The 19,499-nt window shown below is 44.7% G+C and overlaps 1 protein-coding gene across 1 annotated transcript in view; it reads right to left on the bottom strand.

Annotated features, from left to right (window-relative positions):
• Positions 1 to 6,228: 6,228 nt before the first annotated feature.
• LOC141121724 (uncharacterized) overlaps positions 6,229 to 19,499 on the bottom strand; it is a 197,573-nt gene continuing 184,302 nt past the window's right edge. The window contains 6 exon segments of the mRNA XM_073611435.1: positions 6,229 to 7,120; positions 8,218 to 8,359; positions 8,474 to 8,692; positions 8,782 to 8,879; positions 8,996 to 9,119; positions 9,206 to 9,328. Of these exon segments, the coding sequence (XP_073467536.1) occupies positions 6,294 to 7,120; positions 8,218 to 8,359; positions 8,474 to 8,692; positions 8,782 to 8,879; positions 8,996 to 9,119; positions 9,206 to 9,328 (1,533 nt within the window). The 3' untranslated portion in view covers positions 6,229 to 6,293.

Raw genomic sequence — 19,499 nt, forward strand, 5'->3', positions numbered from 1 at the left:
GGCGGAAAATTTTATAGCCTGCTCTCAAACTTTGTGTGTCAGAAAATCCAATGGAAAATGTGTGATGGAGCCTACACACGGTCGGAATTTCCGACAACAAGGTCCTATCACACATTTTCCGTCTGAAAATCGTACAGGGCATAACACTTTTTGCAGGGGTAATAACCTTTCCCTTCAAAGAAGGGGAGGTTCTTCCTGGTGGGAGGATCAAGCACATTTTTTGCTAAACGGTCTCTGAGGGTCGGAGCCCTCCGGTAAATAAATCTGGGCTTCTCGGGGAGAATAGTACCGAGATGGCGGTCTGCTTTGATGATATTCCAATATTTTCTAACAATTCTTTTGATTTGTTTATGTTGGGTATTGAAGTCCATGAAAAGTGATAGAGTGTTATTATTTTCTGTATTTTTCAGCTTTTTTGTCCTGTATTTTTTGTCCTGTATAACCATTTTGCACAAATCGCTCTCCAATTAATTCAGCCTGTTTAAAAAACGTTTCTTTTGTTGTACAGTTTCGTCTTATTCTAATTAATTGACCCTTTGGTATATTATCTAACAATGGTGCATAATGGCAGTTATCGAAAGGCAAATAACTATTTCTGTCCACGGGTTTGAAATAGGTCTGAGTAGTAAGTTTTCTCTCTTCTTTCTTAATCAATAGGTCCAGGAAGTGGATCCCCTCATCACTTATCTCCCAGGTCAGCTTTATATTTTTATCATTATTATTAAGGTCAAACAAGAAGTCAATAAGACTTTCTTTGTCTCCACTCCAAACAGCAATGATATTGTCTATATAATGTTTGAATAGTAATAGCTGTGGTGGGAATTTTTTATATAGTGCCTCTTCTTCCCATTCCGACATATACAGGTTGGCTACACTCGACGCGTATTTTGCGCCCATTGCAATGCCACATATCTGTTTAACCACTAAGCCACCGCCCACCGTCATATGACGGCGGGACGAGGCTTCTCTTGTTCTGGGCGGACGTCATATGACGTGATCGCCCTCCCGAGCAACTAGGGGGCGTGCGCCCCCTAGTTGCGCAAACCAAACTTTTGCGCAAACCAATCAATATACGCTTATCGCGATTTTTTTTACCAAAAATATGTAGAAGAATACATATCGGCCTAAACTGAGGAAAAAATTTGTTTAAAAAAAAAAAAATTGGATATTTATTATAGCAAAAAGTAAAAAATATTGTGTTTTTTCAAAATTGTCCCTCTTCTTTTGTTTATAGCGCAATAAATAAAAACCACAGAGGTGATCAAATACCACCAAAAGAAAGCTCTATTTGTGGGGAAAAAATGATAAAAATTTCATTAGGGTGCAGTGTAACATGACCGCGCAATTGTCATTCAAAGTGCGACAGCGCTGAAAACTGAAAAATGGCTTGGGCAGGAAGTGGGTGAATGTGCCCTGTATTGAGGTGGTTAAAAAAAGATTTCTCATACCAAAAAAAATTAGAATCTAGACTAAACCTCAGACAATTCAAAATAAACCTCAGTTGTACACATTTTAAGTCACTAAGGCCTCTCAAAGCCCACTTCATTGCTTGGATAGCCTCTTCATGGTTAATAATCATATAGAGTGACGTGACGTCAGCTGTTGCCATACAGATAGGCTCTTCGGTCAAAGTAACATCATTCAATAATTGAATAAGATGCTTGGTGTCCCTGAGGTAGGATGTGTTTTTTTTCACCAGTGGCTGTAAAAACCAGTCAATGTATTCTCCAATCCTCGCGCCAACAGATTATACCCCATTAACGATGGGTCTACCGGGAGCTTTATTTTTATCCTTATGGATCTTTGGTAGTGTATAGATTACAGGTATTCTGCACGTATTCGATTGGAGATATTTTTCTTCTTTTTTGTTTAATAGACCTTTTTTGGGATCCTTTCTGTATCACTCTCGCCAGTTCTTTCCTGTATCTCATTGTAGGGTTACTGGGCAACTTCTGATAGGTATCTTCATCACTCAATTGGCTATTCAGTTCGTCTTTATAGGCATCCTTAGATTGGATGACTATGACCCCTCCCTTGTCCGCCTGCCTTATCACAATCTCTTTTCTAGCTTCCAATTTTTTGATCCCACTTTTTATGTCTCCTGGATCATGGACCTTCTTTATTTTCAAGTCCTCGAGGTCCTGGCTTATTATTTATACACTCCAATTAGCACCACCTATTTCTTTTATTTTATTGCCTTTTTTTTGCGTGGGAACACTTTCTTTATATGTTTGGCGGCTTCTCTCATCCTTAATTTTATTTCTGCTGTTTTTAGTACACTTTGGTTTTGCGCATTTTCGTTCATTTTGATTTTTCGTTATTTTTCTTGTTTCTAGGTTTTCGTTTTTTCAGTATTTTCATTGTTTCTAATTTCATTATTTAGTATTTTCGTTGTTTTGCATATTCACTCTTTTCGATAATTTGTTGTTTGTTCAAATTTGTAGTAAAACTTTCGTTCATTCGAATATACTGACTTTTTACGAATAACGAATTCGTAACTAAACTAATTGCACATGTCTAAAAATCATCACATAGGGGACTTTGTCCTCTATGTCAGTGTTTCTCAACCCTTTTTTAGTCAAGGTACTCTCCAAAATTATGAACAGTCTTGGGGAGTCCTCCAAAATTATAGACGATCTTGAGGTGCCCTTCAAAATTATGGACAATCTTGAGGCACCCTTCAAAATTATGGACAGTTTTGAGGCACCCTCCAAAGTTATGGACAGCCTTGAGATACCCTCCAAATTTATAGACAGTCTTGAGGCACCCTCCAAAATTATGGACAATCTTGAGGCCCCCTCCAAAATTATGGGTAATCTTGAGGCACCCTCCAAGCTTATGGACAATCTTATGGCACCCTCCAAAGTTATGGACAGTTTTGAGGCACCCTCCAAAATTATGGACAGTCTTGAGGCACCCTTTAAAATTATGGACAGTCTTGAAGCACCCCAGTCAAAAACATAAAAACTATTCTAATAGTTCTACATAATGAAACAACATCAACACATGTAGGACACCCAATATTAGAAGTGATTTATTCTTCCACAGCAAATACACTTTTTCCAACTGGTACTGACTAGTATTCCAATGTTTCTTTTCTCCCTCAGTGTTTCTCTTCACTCAGCTAATGAGACCCCAAAGCTTATGGAGATGGACAGGGGAGGGTCACATGAGGATGGTATTCAAGCAACTGACATCTTCCTTATCAACTTATGATGTCATTGGTTATTAGGAGGTTGACAGCTGGAAGGTTGTAATGGTGTACAATGAAAACCTGAGGCTTTGTGTAACTAAAAGGCTTCATCCACCCTCCGGCTTGTATACAATTTTGGGGAAATTGTTAGGCATTTTGCCAAGGCACCCCTGAAGAAACCTCAAAGCACCCTGGTTGAAAAAGGCTGCTCTATGTGATGGAAAAGAAAAAAAACCTTTTTCTCTTTAATTGTACAAAATTAAATTTAAATCCAATTACATAACACCCCCCAACAAAAAAAAAAAAAATCAGAGGCCCCGCCCCCACATATACCGTACTAGGGTTGTCCCGATACCGATACTAGTATCGTTATCGGCACCGATACCGAGCATTTGCCCAAGTACTTGTACTCGGGCAAATGCTCCCGATGCTTCCCCCGATACCTAGAAGACAGCTGTGATTGGCGCGTGGGGGAGTTACTAGATTCTCCCTCAGCGGCTTTAGTGACATACAGCGGTGATCGGTCACCGCTGACTGTCACTGCATCCTCCTCCATGCCCCCTCCTTTCCTCTGTCCCCCTCCGTTCCGCCGTTCCTCTCTCCTTCTCTGTGCCTCTCCACTGTCCCCCTCCGTTCCCCTCTCCTCTGTCCCCCTCCGCTGTCCCCTCCGTTCTGCTGGGCCTCTCCGCTGTCCCCCTCCATCAGGCAGCTGACTCTGTCCATTCACATAACTGAAACATTGTAATCTCCTGTGATTACGATGTGTCAGTTTATGAATGGAGAGGAGCCGCTGTCTTCTCTCCATTCATTCTCAGTGCAGCTGAGGAGAAAGGGACTGGGGAATCTCTATCCTCTGTCTCTTTCTCTGTCTCAAGGGGGAGATATCAGAGGTCTGTTAAGACCCCTGATATCTCACCAAAGCCCCCCAACAGGGCTGATTAAAAAAATAACAAAAAAAAAACCACACATTGCAATAAAGAATAAAAAAAATATTATTGTAAAAAATAAAAATTGTAAATAAAAAAAAAAACACGCACACATACACCGTTCACCCCCCCCCCCCCCAAAAAAAGAAAGCACCGTTAAAAAAAAGAAAAAAAACACTGTCGCGTGACATTAAAAAAAAAGTATCGGTAATTGATATCGGTGAGTACTTGAAAAAAAGTATCGGTACTTGTACTCGGTCCTAAAAAGTGGTATCGGGACAACCCTATAAAGTACACATGTACAAACAAACTCACACATTGGGGTGCCTACGCCTGAAAACATTGATTGCGATACACAGGTTACATATTGCTGCGCACATCAGAATGAGAGCAATAATTCTATCACCAGACCTCCTCCGTAACACTAAACTGATGACCTATAGGGGCTTTTAATGTGTCACCTAAAGAAAATATAGGGTACTGAAGGTTGTCAGCATTTCACAGGCGCACACAAATTTAAGGTTTGACATGTTGGGTATCTATTTACTCGGTGCAACCTCGGCTTTTATATTTTACCAAAAAATTTGATCATTTGTTGTGTTTTTGTGCCCCCTGAAATGAACTTTAGTGTGTTTTTTACAGAAATGTTGCGTTTCCTAGACTTTTGTGATAATATTGTGTGACATAAAAAATTGGAACTACCACTATTATATTCTCTAGAGCAGGGATATGCAATTAGCAAACCTCCAGCTGTTGCAAAACTACAAGTCCCATCATGCTCTGCCTCTGGGTGTCATGCTTGTGGCTGTCAGAGTCTTACTATGCTTCATGGGACTTGTAGTTCTGCAACAGCTGGAGGTCCGCTAATTGCATATCCCTGCTCTAGAGTGTCTGCTTTCAGAAAAATATATCATGTTTTGGAGGTTTTATATAAGCTTCAGGCCTAAAATGATTTTTTTAACACCTTCCAGCCCGGCCTAAAGCAGAATGACGGCCAGGCGGGGGTTCCATTATCCTGACTGGACGTCATATATCGTCCATAAGAATAAGCTGCTCGGGCGTGCGGCGATAGGTGGTGAGGCAAGTCGCTCTGACACACCACATCTCCAATCACGGTAAAGAGCCTATGATGTAGGCTCTTTATCATGTGATCAGTTGTGTCCGATCAAAGCTAATCACATCGTAACCAGAAAGTGATGGTTATCGGCTTTCCTTTATTCATGCTGACAAGGCGTGAGTAGAGGAGAGCCAATCAGCGGCTGTTCTGACAGGGGGATCTGCACTGATATTCAGCATTGATTATCAGTACAGGCCCATCAGCGATGATCACCAAGTGATGACCACCAGTGCCCACCAGGTATGCCAATCACTGCCAATCAGGGATGCCAATCAGTGCCCATCAGGGATGCCAATCAGTACCTCATCAGTGCCACCCTTCAGTGCTGCATATTAGTGCCTCCTCCTCATATTAGTGCCTCCTCATCAGTGAAGGAGAAAACTTACTTATTTAGAACATTTTAAAAACACAAACAGAGAAAACTCTTTTTTTCAGAATTTATTTGTCTTTTTTTATTTCTAGCACAAAAAAATAAAAACCCCAGAGGTGGTAAAATACCACCAAAAGAAAGCTCTATTTGTGGGAAAAAAGGACATAAATTTTATTTGGGTACATTGAATTGTCATTCAAAGTGTGAGAGCGGTGAAAATTGGCCTGGGCAGGAAGGGGGTGAAAGTGCCCGGTATTGAAGGTGTTAAACATGTGGACAAAAAAAACTTGCAAAGCCAGCTCTGGCATTTAAAGGGTTAAAGGAAACATTCACCATCAGGAACATGTTACATGTTGCTGTTCCTGCAGCGGCTCAGCCCTTTGTGTGACAGCAGTGCGGTGAGAAGTTCCCCGTACCAGCTGTCATTTTATGAAAAGAACGTGGCCGTGCCATCTATTCACAGAGTTCTGTCCTTTGCCGATGTCGGCTTGTAGTTTTTAATGAACTCCCACACTGCTGCTGAACTCTCTGGTAGATGAGGAAAAGGAGACTGTTATAAGGGACAAGGAGATTGTCATAAGGGACAAGGAGATTGGGACCCTGATTTAGTCCCTTGGATAAGTTGTTTTTAAAAAAAAAACGTCCACACCCCTGAAACTGTTTCTTACATGATGAAGAACAAATCCCTCACTCAGGGCAGGAATATGGCTTCTCCCCCATGTGAGATCTCTGATGTCTGTAAAGATTGGACTTCTGTGAAAAACATTTCCCGCACTCAGGACAGGAATGCGGCTTCTCCCTCGTGTGAGATCTCTGATGTATGTAAAGATAAGAACTCCGTGAAAAAAATTTCCCGCACTCAGGACAGGAATATGGCTTTTCCCCGGTGTGAGATCTCTGATGCGTGTAAAGATTGGACTTTGCTGAAAAACATTTCCCGCACTCAGGACAGGAATATGGCTTCTCCCCTGTGTGAGATCTCTGATGTTTGTAAAGACTGAACTTCAATGAAAAACATTTCCCGCACTCAGGACAGGAATACGGCTTCTCCCCGGTGTGAGATCTCTGATGTGTGTAAAGATTGGACTTTGCTGAAAAACATTTCCCGCACTCAGGACAGAAATACGGCTTCTCCCCGGTGTGAGATCTCTGATGTGTGTAAAGATTGGACTTCGATGAAAAACATTTCCCGCACTCAGGACAGGAATAAGGCTTCTCCCCTGTGTGAGATCTCTGATGTGTGGAAAGACTGGATTTCGCTGTAAAACACTTCCCGCACTCAGGACAGGAAAACCTCTTATCTGTTGGAAGGACGGTACCGTCCCTCACAGTCTGAGGTTCCTCAGGATAAGAGGAATACGATGGTCCATCTACACTGTGTGGTACCGGATGGACATTTGAGGTAGTCGGGTTTTCTCCTGGACTATACTGTGTGATGTCCTCATCTTCTACTTTACAGTCTGGAGACAAAGTGAGACAATCCTCTGAGGTTTTCCTCATCTCCCGTCCATCTACTAAAATAGAAATAAAAAGATTATTACTAGACATGAGCAGATTGGTTCCCCTAAACCAGGACTCCGCCCACATCAGGCAGCTTTGTCTCTGAGGATCATCCCCCCCTCAAGGTAACTAGTAAATGGGTCCTCTGATCTCCTACCAGTTCATTTCTTTATTCATGGACCTTAGAGAGTGAGGAAACAACGAGAACTGTCTTTTATAGGAGTGACAGTGATGAGGGGATTATAGGACGAGTGTCCCCACCCCCTCTATCACTCATTGCCCTCTTCCAAACACAAGAAGTCCTGCATTTCCTTATTTAGTCCATGATTTAGTCATGAATAACAGCGGGCTGAGCCCCACCAGAGGTCAGAGAGTGAGGATGGGGAGAGAACAACCAAGATGAAGACTGGACTGATCTTGAAGACCCCCATCATTGGGTTATTGACTCCTCCCTCATTATCACTTTTTGTTTAAGGTTCCAAAGTTTGAGGATCTTATCACATTATTATCAACATCTAAAAGTCTGTGCTCCAATCAAATCAGCAGCTATAAAATGTTCAGCTGGTAGGAAATGGGTGCAAAAGAAGTCAGGACTACATAATGTACAACATATTATATAGGATACAACAGTTAGGATTTTATAGTATCAGAATGATGTAATGTACAACATAGAGTATGTAATGTACAATATAAATTATATGGTGTAAGGGTCAGGACTCATAATATCGGTATTCGGTAACCAGTGGAAGCTTAAATGTTTACTGAAGCCAAGTTGCAGAGGTCCCACACCACTGCCTCCCATCTCCTGAGACTGCACTCAGTGACTTGGGTCTGAGACTATACAGACATATCCCTCCACCCGGCACAGCCAGCAAACAACAGAATCAGTAATCCTGGGAGAATTGTTCTGTCAGACATCTTGCTAGACCCGGGTATGGGGCAGAAGACCCAAAACACATACCCCAGGTGCCTAGGTCTAGTAACGCCTATGGTGAAAATGAATATTTTGTGACCAGGGGATTACAGGCTAATATCACCCAGTCCTTGCCCTACTCTGGACCAATCAGTGAGCAGTATGGGTGGAGGAATGTATTTAGTATTAATGACCCACCTGTGCTGATCTCTGTAGGAGTGTCCTCCTCTATAAATGTCCTCATTATTCCATCCTCCTCCATAGACTGCTGATCATCCCTCACATACCTCTCTTCTTCTTCTGCTTTAACCTCAAATTCTATATCGATTGGATCTCCACTCTAAATCAAGAAAATAGGAGTGAATATCATCTGTAAGCTTTAATATTGTGAAATCACATATAAAATCCACACATTGTCTCTTTAAGTGTGTTTTATATCCTCTGTCCCACCAACCTTGTAACAGTGAGGGATGGTGTGATCTGCCTGTGTGGAATACAGAGGACGGGGACATCTCTCTGGTGGGTTTCTGTAGCTGGATGACTCCACCATGATGTCCTGGTACAGAACTTTGTATTTTTTAAGATACTCTGACTCCTCCACCACCCCATCCTCATCCTCCTCCTCTTTTATCTCTTCTTTAACCTCAACTTTAGAATCTCTCAGATTTCCACTCTGAATATAGAATAAAAATTACATCAATGGTAACAATGCAGATAATGTACAGATCCTAATGATACTATCAGTGATTGTTCCTCATCTACCTGATGATGGTGAGGGATGGTGTGATCTTCCTGTGTGGAATCCCGGGAATACAGAGGACGGGGACATCTCTCTGGTGGGTTCCCATTACTGGATCCATCTGTAGGAAACACACACACTGACTGAATACATTGTTTCTATGTGTTTATCAGATGATGGGGGATCTAGGTGGACCCTCCGTACTGCTCTCTCCTTTACAATAAAGTCTCCTCTTACCCGGTGATGTGAGGGGCGGCTGATTGTCCATCATGACGTCCTTGTTGAGATCCTTGTGTCCTCCTAAATACTCCCACTCCTCCATGGAGAAATAGACAGTGACATCCTGACACCTTATAGGAACCTGACACACACAATGATACAGTCACCATCCAGACACATCCCTTGTCTGTTACTGGATAATGTCCCAGAATTCCCAGCACCGCTCACCTCTCCTCCATGATCTCTCTGGTGACTTCTACAATCTTCTTTGCATTTCTCTATTCTATCAGGGAGGGAGGTGGAGGCAATGTGATGGTCATATGATCTCCAGACTTCACAGGAGGAAAACTCTAGATCTGAACACAAATAGTGTAATGGGAGATTATCTCAGCATGACTTACATAATGAAGGAGATGAGGGGGAGGGGAGGAAGTCACTTATGGTGACCATAGATACATGGAAATTCAGCTGGTTCAGCAGGGATCGGTCACATTTCCATCCATGTGTGGTCACTGCTGGATAAAAGTCACTCGATCAGCTGCTGCAGCCAATAGCTTCATCACTGATCTGTGTATTCTGAGAGCGAAGGAGCGCCCCCCATTGTCAGAATACAATAGTGCAGCGGGGAGGATTCCCCCATCCCCCTCCAATGTGTGGATGGGGGAATCACTTCAGATTTTTCCTCTCATCCCGCTGGCTGAACGATAAAACTGAACCATGTATGGCCAGCTTTGGAAGCAAAATATATTAATCATCAACTGATCCCCCTGAAGGGGTTAATCTACATATTACCTCCTCTGCCACCAGTTCCAGCAGTGTCTTCTCTCTACGTCTTATGGAACTTCCTGTTTGTATCTGACATCACTTCCTGTCTGTCTTCCATAGAGACTTCCTGTCTGGGTAGAGGTGAGATCACCACCTTGTGGAGCTCAGAGGAACTGCAGCCCTGGGAACCATCTCGTAGTGTGAACATGGCCTTGTGCTGTGTGTGTATGTACTGTATATCCTTCCCCTTTCTCTCCTCCCTGAGTGTGTATGAAGAGGCGGAGCTCTGAGTGTGTATGAAGAGGCGGAGCTCTGAGTGTGTATGAAGAGGCGGAGCTCTGAGTGTGTATGAAGAGGCGGAGCTCTGAGTGTGTATGAAGAGGCGGAGCTCTGAGTGTGTATGAAGAGGTGGAGCCCTAAGTGTGTATGAAGAGGCAGAGCTCTGAGTGTGTATGAAGAGGCGGAGCTCTGAGTGTGTATGAAGAGGCGGAGCTCTGAGTGTGTATGAAGAGGAGGAGCTCTGAGTGTGTATGAAGAGGCGGAGCTCTGAGTGTGTATGAAGAGGCGGAGCTCTGAGTGTGTATGAAGAGGCGGAGCTCTGAGTGTGTATGAAGAGGCGGAGCTCTGAGCGTGTATGAAGAGGCGGAGCTCTGAACGTGTATGAAGAGGCGGAGCTCTGAGCGTGTATGAAGAGGCGGAGCTCTGAGCGTGTATGAAGAGGCGGAGCTCTGAGTGTGTATGTAGAGGAGGAGCTCTGAGTGTGTATGAAGAGGTGAAGCTCTGAGTGTGTATGAAGAGGCGGAGCCCTGAGTGTGTATGAAGAGGCGGAGCTCTGAGTGTGTATGAAGAGGCGGAGCTCTGAGTGTGTATGAAGAGGCGGAGCTCTGAGTGTGTATGAAGAGGCGGAGCTCTGAGTGTGTATGTAGAGGAGGAGCTCTGAGCGTGTATGAAGAGGCGGAGCTCTGAGTGTGTATGAAGGGGCGGAGCTCTGAGTGTGTATGAAGGGGCGGAGCTCTGAGCGTGTATGAAGAGGCGGAGCTCTGAGTGTGTATGAAGGGGCGGAGCCCTGAGTGTGTCTGAAGAGGCTGAGCTCTGAGTGTGTATGAAGAGGCGGAGCTCTGAGTGTGTATGAAGAGGCGGAGCTCTGAGTGTGTATGAAGGGGCGGAGCCCTGAGTGTGTGTGAAGAGGCGGAGCTCTGAGTGTGTATGAAGAGGCGGAGCTCTGAGTGTGTATGAAGGGGCGGAGCCCTGAGTGTGTGTGAAGAGGCGGAGCTCCTGCTGGAACAGCGGTTGGAGGAGGAGTCTAGGAGGGAGATGACAGAAAGCTCAGCAGACTTGCAGGAGTGAGCGAGGAGGATCCAGTTCCTTTGCCATCGGAGGTGAGGAGAGTGTGAAGGATGTTGGTGACTCTGGTAGATGAAAAGCTGGGAGTCATATTGCTCTGGTGAGTGGGGAAGCACTACTAAGGGGGCGCCCTCACCATCACGTGTGGAAGAGGTGGAAGAAGGCGTGGCTACACTACAGCTGGCACAGTTTGGAGCACCGAGAACTTTACACCTTATCAACTTTTCATTGATTGGTGGAATTTTTTAACAAAGTTTGTTGAAGTAGATGTAAAGTGGAAGCAGTGGACTTGCAGAGAACACTATATTCAGCACAAAATATTGTATGATTACATGAATTTGCACAGATTTTTACTTTATTTAATATAGCAGAAAATATTACAAGGTTAATGAAGTAGGTGTAAAGTGGAAGCAGTGGATCTGCAGGGAACAGCATCTTAAATACAAAGCACTTTATGTTGTATATGAATTTGCACATGGATCAGTTTACTTAATTTCTTGATAAACACCATAAGACCCATGAAGTAGGTGTAAAGTGGAAGCAGTAGATCTGCAGAGAATATTATTTAAGCCCCTAGCACTTTATATATGAATGTCTCCACATATTTTAGTGTATTTGTGATGATTTATGTGCACACACAATAGGACAGCGCTGTGACACATAATGCTCTTCTAGTTGATAAAGGGAATACTTACCTTTGTTACAGCAGCAGTCCGGTATAAGTTATTTTTGTAGGTATTTGAGTTGTTACACATAGCGCGGGTTTTATTCTATTTATATTGGTGACATAATTGCCCAAATCTGGGGATCAGGAGCCATTTCCACCCTTTACTCTCGGCTGGGGTTCTTTGTATCCATATAACAGATGTTCTACATGACTAAATCTGCCATCAATTTTACTGAAAAATCAAAGGGGCCAAAATGTCTCCCCCCCGAGCAGTAATATATTTCTATCCCCCTTGGTGGGAGTGGAGATGACCCATCTATAAGGATATACAGTACAGTTCCTCTGAGCTCCACAAGGTGGTGATCTCACTCCTACCCAGACAGGAAGACTCTATGGAAGACAGGAAGTGATGTCAGGTACTCATAGGACATTCTACAGGAAGTAGAGAGGAGACATTGCTGGTGTTCCGTCAGATATGGCGACCCGTCAGAAATGGTAAGGGAAGTGATGTTCCGTCACCGCCATCTTGCTACACCCCGCACTCCTCCATAGTAAGGATACACTGAGATGGGGGAAAGCGGACAACTTGTTACACCCACCGGAGTTTTGCATTTTACACCTATTTTTAACAGTAAAGTGAGTTTATATAGTGGAATACAGTAATTAGAACTCTGTATGAATGTTTAGATGTTGAATTTTAAAAGCATAGGTGTTCTGTGTCAGGGCTGGGCTCAGCCCTTCCTTCTCTGAGCTGGCCGCTCATCTGTCGGCTTATTGCCAGCTCCTATCTCTCCACAGTTACTCAGCTGTTGATGATATCCTGCTCGTCAGTCCTGCCTACTTAAGCAGTTCAGCCCAGTGAATCTCTGCCTTCACCTTGATCAACATCACAGAGACTATCTCCTGCCTTCCTGTTCAAAGACTTGCTTTGCTAACATCCCTTCTGGCTCCAGATCCTGCTTGCTGTTCCACTACATTGATCTCTGACTTCTAGCTTGGCTGACTATCCATTCCAGTTACTGAACTTTGTTTTGACTACGTTTGTTTCTTCTTACTTTTATTATTAAACAAGTGTGATTTAACTGTACTTCTGCCTCGGCCTGATGTCATGGTTTCTGACATTCTGTCAGATTAGCAAACCTATTAGATGAGCAGGCTTGCCGTTGCTTTTAAAATTTAACATCTAATCAGTCGGATGGAGTTCTAACCGATCCCTTCTGAACCAGTTGAATTTCCATGTATCTATGGTCACCATAAGTCAGGGGTCGACAAATCCCAGGTCACCATGGTGACTAGAAATGGTGTCCTGGCCCCTAGGCTCTTGTCAGCCCATTCTCACTGTTGGTCTGAATAATGTTTCTGCCTGAAACCCGGACACATTATTCAGACAGGAATGTGGCTCAGAGCGGGGCCAGGCGGGAGGGGGAGGGGGGAGGAGGCGGTGGCACCCGACCTCTGAAGTGGGGGGTGGACTGGGCAGGACAGCGGCATGAGAGGACTCATCTCACTGAGCTCCCGCTGCCAATCTTTCTCCTTTCTGCGGCCGCAATTCTGTCACCATCGGCTCCTGCTTCCACCCACAGCTGCCTGTGTCCCTGCAGTGCCCTCCGGCAGAACAGAGAGGAAGGAGCGGGACCGAATCTCCAACATGGCGCCACCCTGGCACTGCCACATTGATCCCCACAAGGTGCTGAGAAACAGGACTACAGAGTCCTTACAGGAGTAACCAGGACAAGCCTGCAAAGCAGCCAGCTAAGAAACCAGCCAGGGAGGGACATGCTGCTTTATGTACACAAGATGTCCTCTCCATCCACTCTGCTCTCACAGACATGCAGGAGGACACAGGGGAGTGGGGGATTGTATTACTGTTCTGCACCCCATGTCCTGTGTTTTGCGCCCTGAACCCTATGTCCTGCAATGACCTGCACCCCATGTTCTGCACCCTGCAAAAAAATATTTTAAGCAACAGACAGCATGGTTTCATGAAAGACAGAAGTTGTCAAACAAATCTGATTTCTTTTTTATGAAGAGGTAAGTAAAACCTTGGAAAGAAGGGTGGCTGTGGACGTGGTATACTTGGATTTTGCAAAAGCGTTCAATACAGTTCCGCACACATGGCTCATGTGTAAGTTAAAGTCTACAGGCTTGGAAATATCAGTTTGTAAATGGATAGAAAACTGGCTAAAGGACAGAATTCAGAGAGTAGTGGTTAATGATTCTTACTCTGAATGGTCTAAGGTTATCAGTGGTGTACCCCAAGGTTCAGTGCTGGGACCCTTACTTTTTTATACCTTTATAAATGATATTGGGTCTGGGATTAAAAGTAACATTTCTGTCTTTGCAGATGACACCAAGCTATGCAGTGGAATAACGTCCTTACAGGATGTCTCCAATTTACAAGCTGACCTCAATGCTCTGTCTAATTGGGCAACTAAGTGGCAGATGAGGTTTAATGTTGATAATGTAAAGTTCTGCACTTGGGGGCTAAGAATATGCATCATACATACTAGGGGGAGTACAACTGGGGGATTAATGTGGGAGAAGGATCTGGTGGTTTTGGTAGATCATAAGCTCAATAACAATATACAATGCCCAGCTGCGGTTTCCAAAGCAAGCAAAGTCCTTTCTTGTATTAAGAGAGGTATGGACTCCAGAGAGAGAGATATCATCTGTACAAATCATTAGTAAGACCTCATCTGGAATATGCAGTTCAGTTGTGGGAACTGGTTCTCAAAAAGGATATCGGGGAACTGGAGAAAGTGCAGAGAAGGGCAACCAAACTGATAAGAGGCATGGAGGAGCTCAGCTATGAGGAAAGATTAGAGGAACTGAATTTATTCTCTCTGGAGAAGAGGAGATTAAGGGGGGATATGAATAACATGTACAAATATATAAGTGGTCCATATAGTGAACTTGGTGTTGAGTTATTCACTTTACGGTCATCACAGAGGACAAGGGGGCACTCTTTACGTCTAGAGGAAAAGACATTTCATCTCCAAATATGGAAAGGTTTCTTCACAGTAAGAGCTGTAAAAATGTGGAATAGACTCCCTCCAGAGCTGGTTCTGGCCAGCTCAGTAGATTGCTTTAAGAAAGGTCTGGATTCTTTCCTAAATGTACAGAATATAATTGGGTACTGACATTTATAGTTAAAGTTGATCCAGGGAAAATCTGATTGCCTCTCTGAGATCAGGAAGGAATTTTTTCCCCTGCTGTAGCAAATTGGATCATGCTTTGCTGGGGTTTTTCGCCTTCCTCTGGATCAACTGTGGGTAGAAGATTGTGTATATGGGATTGTATGATATTAATTTTTATTTATTTATTTATTTTTATGGTTGAACTAGATGGACTTGTGTCTTTTTTTTAACCTGATTAACTATGTAACCACATGTCCTGCATTCTGCACCCAGCACATTATGTCCTGTGTTCTGTGCCCCATGTCCTGCAAACGCTACCCTTCTCCTGTACCCCATGTCCTGTGGTGACCTCCACCCTGCACCCCATGTCCTGTGTTCTGCACCACATGTCCTGCTTTCTGCGCCCCATGTTTTGCACCCCAAACCCCATATCCTGCACCCCATGTCCTGCACCCTTCTCCAGTACCCTGTACCCCATGTCCTGCATTCTGCAAACTACACCCCGTGTCCTGCACCCTGCTCCCCATGTCCTGCATTCTGCACCCTGCTCCCTATGTCCTGCATTCTGCACCCTGCCCCGTGGTGACCTACACCCTTTTCTAGTATCCTGCACTCCCTGTCCTGCATTCTGCACACTGTACCCCTGCGGTGACCTACACCCTTCTCCATTACCCTGTACACCATGTCCTGTGTTCTGCACCCTCCACCCCATGTCCTGCATTCTGTACACTGTGCCCCTGCAGTGCCCTACACCCTTCTCTGGTACCCTGCACTCCATGTCCTGTGTTCTGCACCACATTACATGCATCCATCTCCTACACCCCATGTCCTACATTCTGCACCTCACAGATTACTCACAAATTACTTGCCTGGCCCCAGACGCTGACAACCCACACTGCCCTAAAAAAAACAAAAAAAACAGTCTCCTAACTTTTTCAGCTGGATCCTAGATTCAAAGCAAATTAATCAAGCCATGCCTTAAGTGATTTCCTCTCCTCCCCCTCATCTCCTTCATTATGTAAGTCATGCTGAGATAATCTCCCATTGCCTGAGCAATATTCTCATTTGTCTCTGAGCTCCTTCTTGCTATTCCTCGTCCTGCCTGTTGTTTCCTTGGATTGATTTTCTGTGTAGTGACCCCGGCTTCATCTCTTGGATGCGCTCGTCTGTTGCTTGTCCTGACCTTTATCCTGATTTCTGGATCTCCTCCTCATCTCTCCTCCATATCCTCTTACACAGCTTTTCTCCACACCTGCAGTGATCCTGGGGGGTGGAAACTTGGCACCAGCACTCAGCAAAATCCATCCCCACCATTAGGAGCTCTGGAGAAAATTGTCTGGTATTTACACTCCGTTCCTCCGCACGTCACCTGATCACATGAGAGCTTACTTTCACAGATTCCTGACACATTTCTGTATGGTAAAGGTCAAAGTTCACTCTTCAGTTTAGGAGAGGTAGGACACACCCAGGAACAATGATTTGGTTTGCACAGGATCCTCATATAGAGGACCCCTCAAATCTCCCCATCCAAATGTCATCACACTGACCTCACAGCTCCTCCTCCCAATGTCCCTCCATCTGGATTTTTTTCTGATGCTCTTAGGATGTGGGCGGACCCTTGGCATCCTCACTAGCAAAGTGGGACTGTTGGTCCTGCGTTGTATGTAATGATCCTATAATGTCTACAACAAGCTTTAAACCTGCAAAGTATTGGGGTCCTTTGTGGGTAAATTATACCTCAGCCTGAATGGGGGCTTTAATAAAATGGAGACCTGAATGGTGAGGTGAGGAGGATTCTGGGAATATCATTTGATTTTACTATTTGTGTTCAGATCTTGTGTGTTCAGGAGTTTAACTCCTGTGAAGTCTGGAGATCATATGACCATCACATTGCCTCCACCTCCCTCCCTGATAGAAAAGAGAAATAAAAAGAAGATTCTAGAAGTCACCAGAGAGATCAACGAGGCGAGGTGAGCGGTGCTGGGAATTCTGGGACATTATCCAGTAACAGACAAGGGATGTGTCTGGATGGTGACTGTATCATTGTGTGTGTCAGGTTCCTATAAGGTGTCAGGATGTCACTATCTATTTCTCCATGGAGGAGTGGGAGTATTTAGAAGGACACAAGGATCTCTACAAGGACGTCATGATGGACAATCAGCCGCCCCTCACATCACCGGGTAAGAGGAGACTTTATTGTAAAGGAGAGAGCAGTACGGAGGGTCCACCTAGATCCCCCATCATCTGATAAACACATAGAAACAATGTATTCAGTCAGTGTGTGTGTTTCCTACAGATGGATCCAGTAATGGGAGCCCACCAGAGAGATGTTCCCATCCTCTGTATTCCCGGGATTCCACACAGGAAGATCACACCATCCCTCACCATCATCAGGTAGATGAGGAACAATCACTGATAGTATCATTAGGATTTCTACATTTTCTGCATTGTTACAACTGATGTCATTTTTATTATATATTCAGAGTGGAAACCTGAGAGATTCTAAAGTTGACATTAAAGAAGAAATAAAAGAGGAGGATGATGAGGATGGGGTGATGGAGGAGTCACAGTCTCCAAAAGAACACACAGATCTGTACCAGGACACCATGGTGGAGTCATTCAGCTACAGAAACCCACCAGAGAGATGTCCTCATCCTCTGTATTCCCGGGATTCCACACAGGAAGGTCACACCATCCCTCACCATCATCAGGTAGATGATTGACAATTATTGGTAGTTCTGATTTATACACAGCATGTTTGTTACAAATAATATTTTATTATATATTCAGAGTGGAATCCTCAGGGATGATATTATTGATGTTAAAGAAGAGTATAAAGAGGAGGATGAGGAGTATGGAATGATGGAGGAGTTTTCAGAAGGACACAAGGATATGATGGAGCCACCTAATACCAGGAACCCACCAGAGAGATGTCCCCGTCCTCTGTATTCCTGGGATTCCACACAGGAAGATCACACCATCCCTCACTGTTACAAGGTTGGTGGGACAGAGGTTATAAAACACACTTATAGAGACAATGTGTGGATTTTTATTTTATTTTTTATGTGATGTCACATTAATAAAGCTTATATTTTACAGATGATATTTTCTTGATTTAGATTGGAGATCCAATCGATATAGAATTTGAGGTTAAAGCAGAAGAAGAAGAGAGGTATGTGAGGGATGATCAGCAGTCTATGGAGGAGGATGGAATAACGGGGACATTTATAGAGGAGGACACTCCTACAGAGATCAGCACAGGTGGGTCATTAACACTAAATACATTCCTCCACCCATACTGCTCACTGATTGGTCCAGAGTAGGACAAGGACTGGGCGATATCAGCCTGTAATTCCCTGGTCACTTCCCTGAGCTGTGTTCCCCGTCCTGTATTTCTCTTGGATAATCTTCCTTCTTTGTGCTGCAGACACTTATGCCGAGTACACACGAGTGGACTTTCCGGCAGACTCTGGTCTGAGCGAGCGCCCCCCCCCCCGCTGAACCGTACCAGGCCGCCTGCCCTCAACATGGGGGGTAGGTGCTTTGGGGGAGGGGGTGCCCTGCGGGCCCCCCCACCACAAAGCAGCCTCTTCCCGACAACCCTGGCCGTTGGTTGTCGGGGTCTGCGGGCGGGGGGCTTATCGGAATCCGGCAGCCCCCTTTAATAAGAGGGCACCCAGATCCCGGCCCCCCACCCTATGTGAATGAGTATGAGGTTCCCCTACCCATTTTTTTTTTTTTTAACAGCATTACAGTACAAGAACTTAGTACAGTCATTATGGTGAGAATAATTACAGTGGGATTTACCCTAAAACAATAACTACTGTTTATCAGTTGTTCCAAATGCGTACTTAACAGAATTTTCACCTAACCATAGTTCTCATGGCTTGTGTCATCTTGAAAAATTATTGGATGATATGAAGTACCGTATTTATCGGCGTATAACACGCGCCGGCGTATAGCACGCACCCAAGTTAAGGAGGGAATTTTAAGGAAAAAAACTTTTAGGAGTAAAGTTTAAGGAAGAAAAACTTACATTAAAATGCCCATCAATGCAGCGTTATCGTGTCCATCTGCAGCCTTGTCAGTGTCAGTGCAGCCTTGCCCCAGTGTCCATTGCAGCCTTGTCAGTGCAGCTTTGCCCCAGTGCAGCCTTGTCAGTGCAGATATGTCAGTGCAGCCATGTCAGTGCAGCCATGTCAGTGCAGCCTTGTCAGTGCAGCTTTTCTCCAGTGCAGCCTTGCCCCAGTGCAGCTTTGCCCCCATGCAGCCTTGCCCCAGTGCAGCCATGTCAGTGCAGCCTTGTCAGTGCAGCTTTTCTCCAGTGCAGCCTTGCCCCAGTGCAGCTTTGCCCCCATGCAGCCTTGCCCCAGTGCAGCCTTGCCCCCCGTGCAGCCTTGCCCCCGTGCAGCTTTGTGGGATCGCCGCGATCCCTGCCGTCATACACAGCCCTGTGTAAATTTAAATATGGCGCCGAGACTGCAGGGACTCGGCGGAGCGCTGATACACATAGCCGAGAGTCCTCGGGTTTTCTCGGCGCCGCTTACAGTCCCGCCCAGTTCCGCCCTATGGGCGGGACTGTAAGAGGCGCCGAGAAAACCCGAGGACT

The sequence above is a fragment of the Aquarana catesbeiana genome, unplaced genomic scaffold (assembly GCF_042186555.1).
Source record: "Aquarana catesbeiana isolate 2022-GZ unplaced genomic scaffold, ASM4218655v1 unanchor228, whole genome shotgun sequence".
Taxonomy (NCBI): Eukaryota; Metazoa; Chordata; class Amphibia; order Anura; family Ranidae; genus Aquarana; species Aquarana catesbeiana.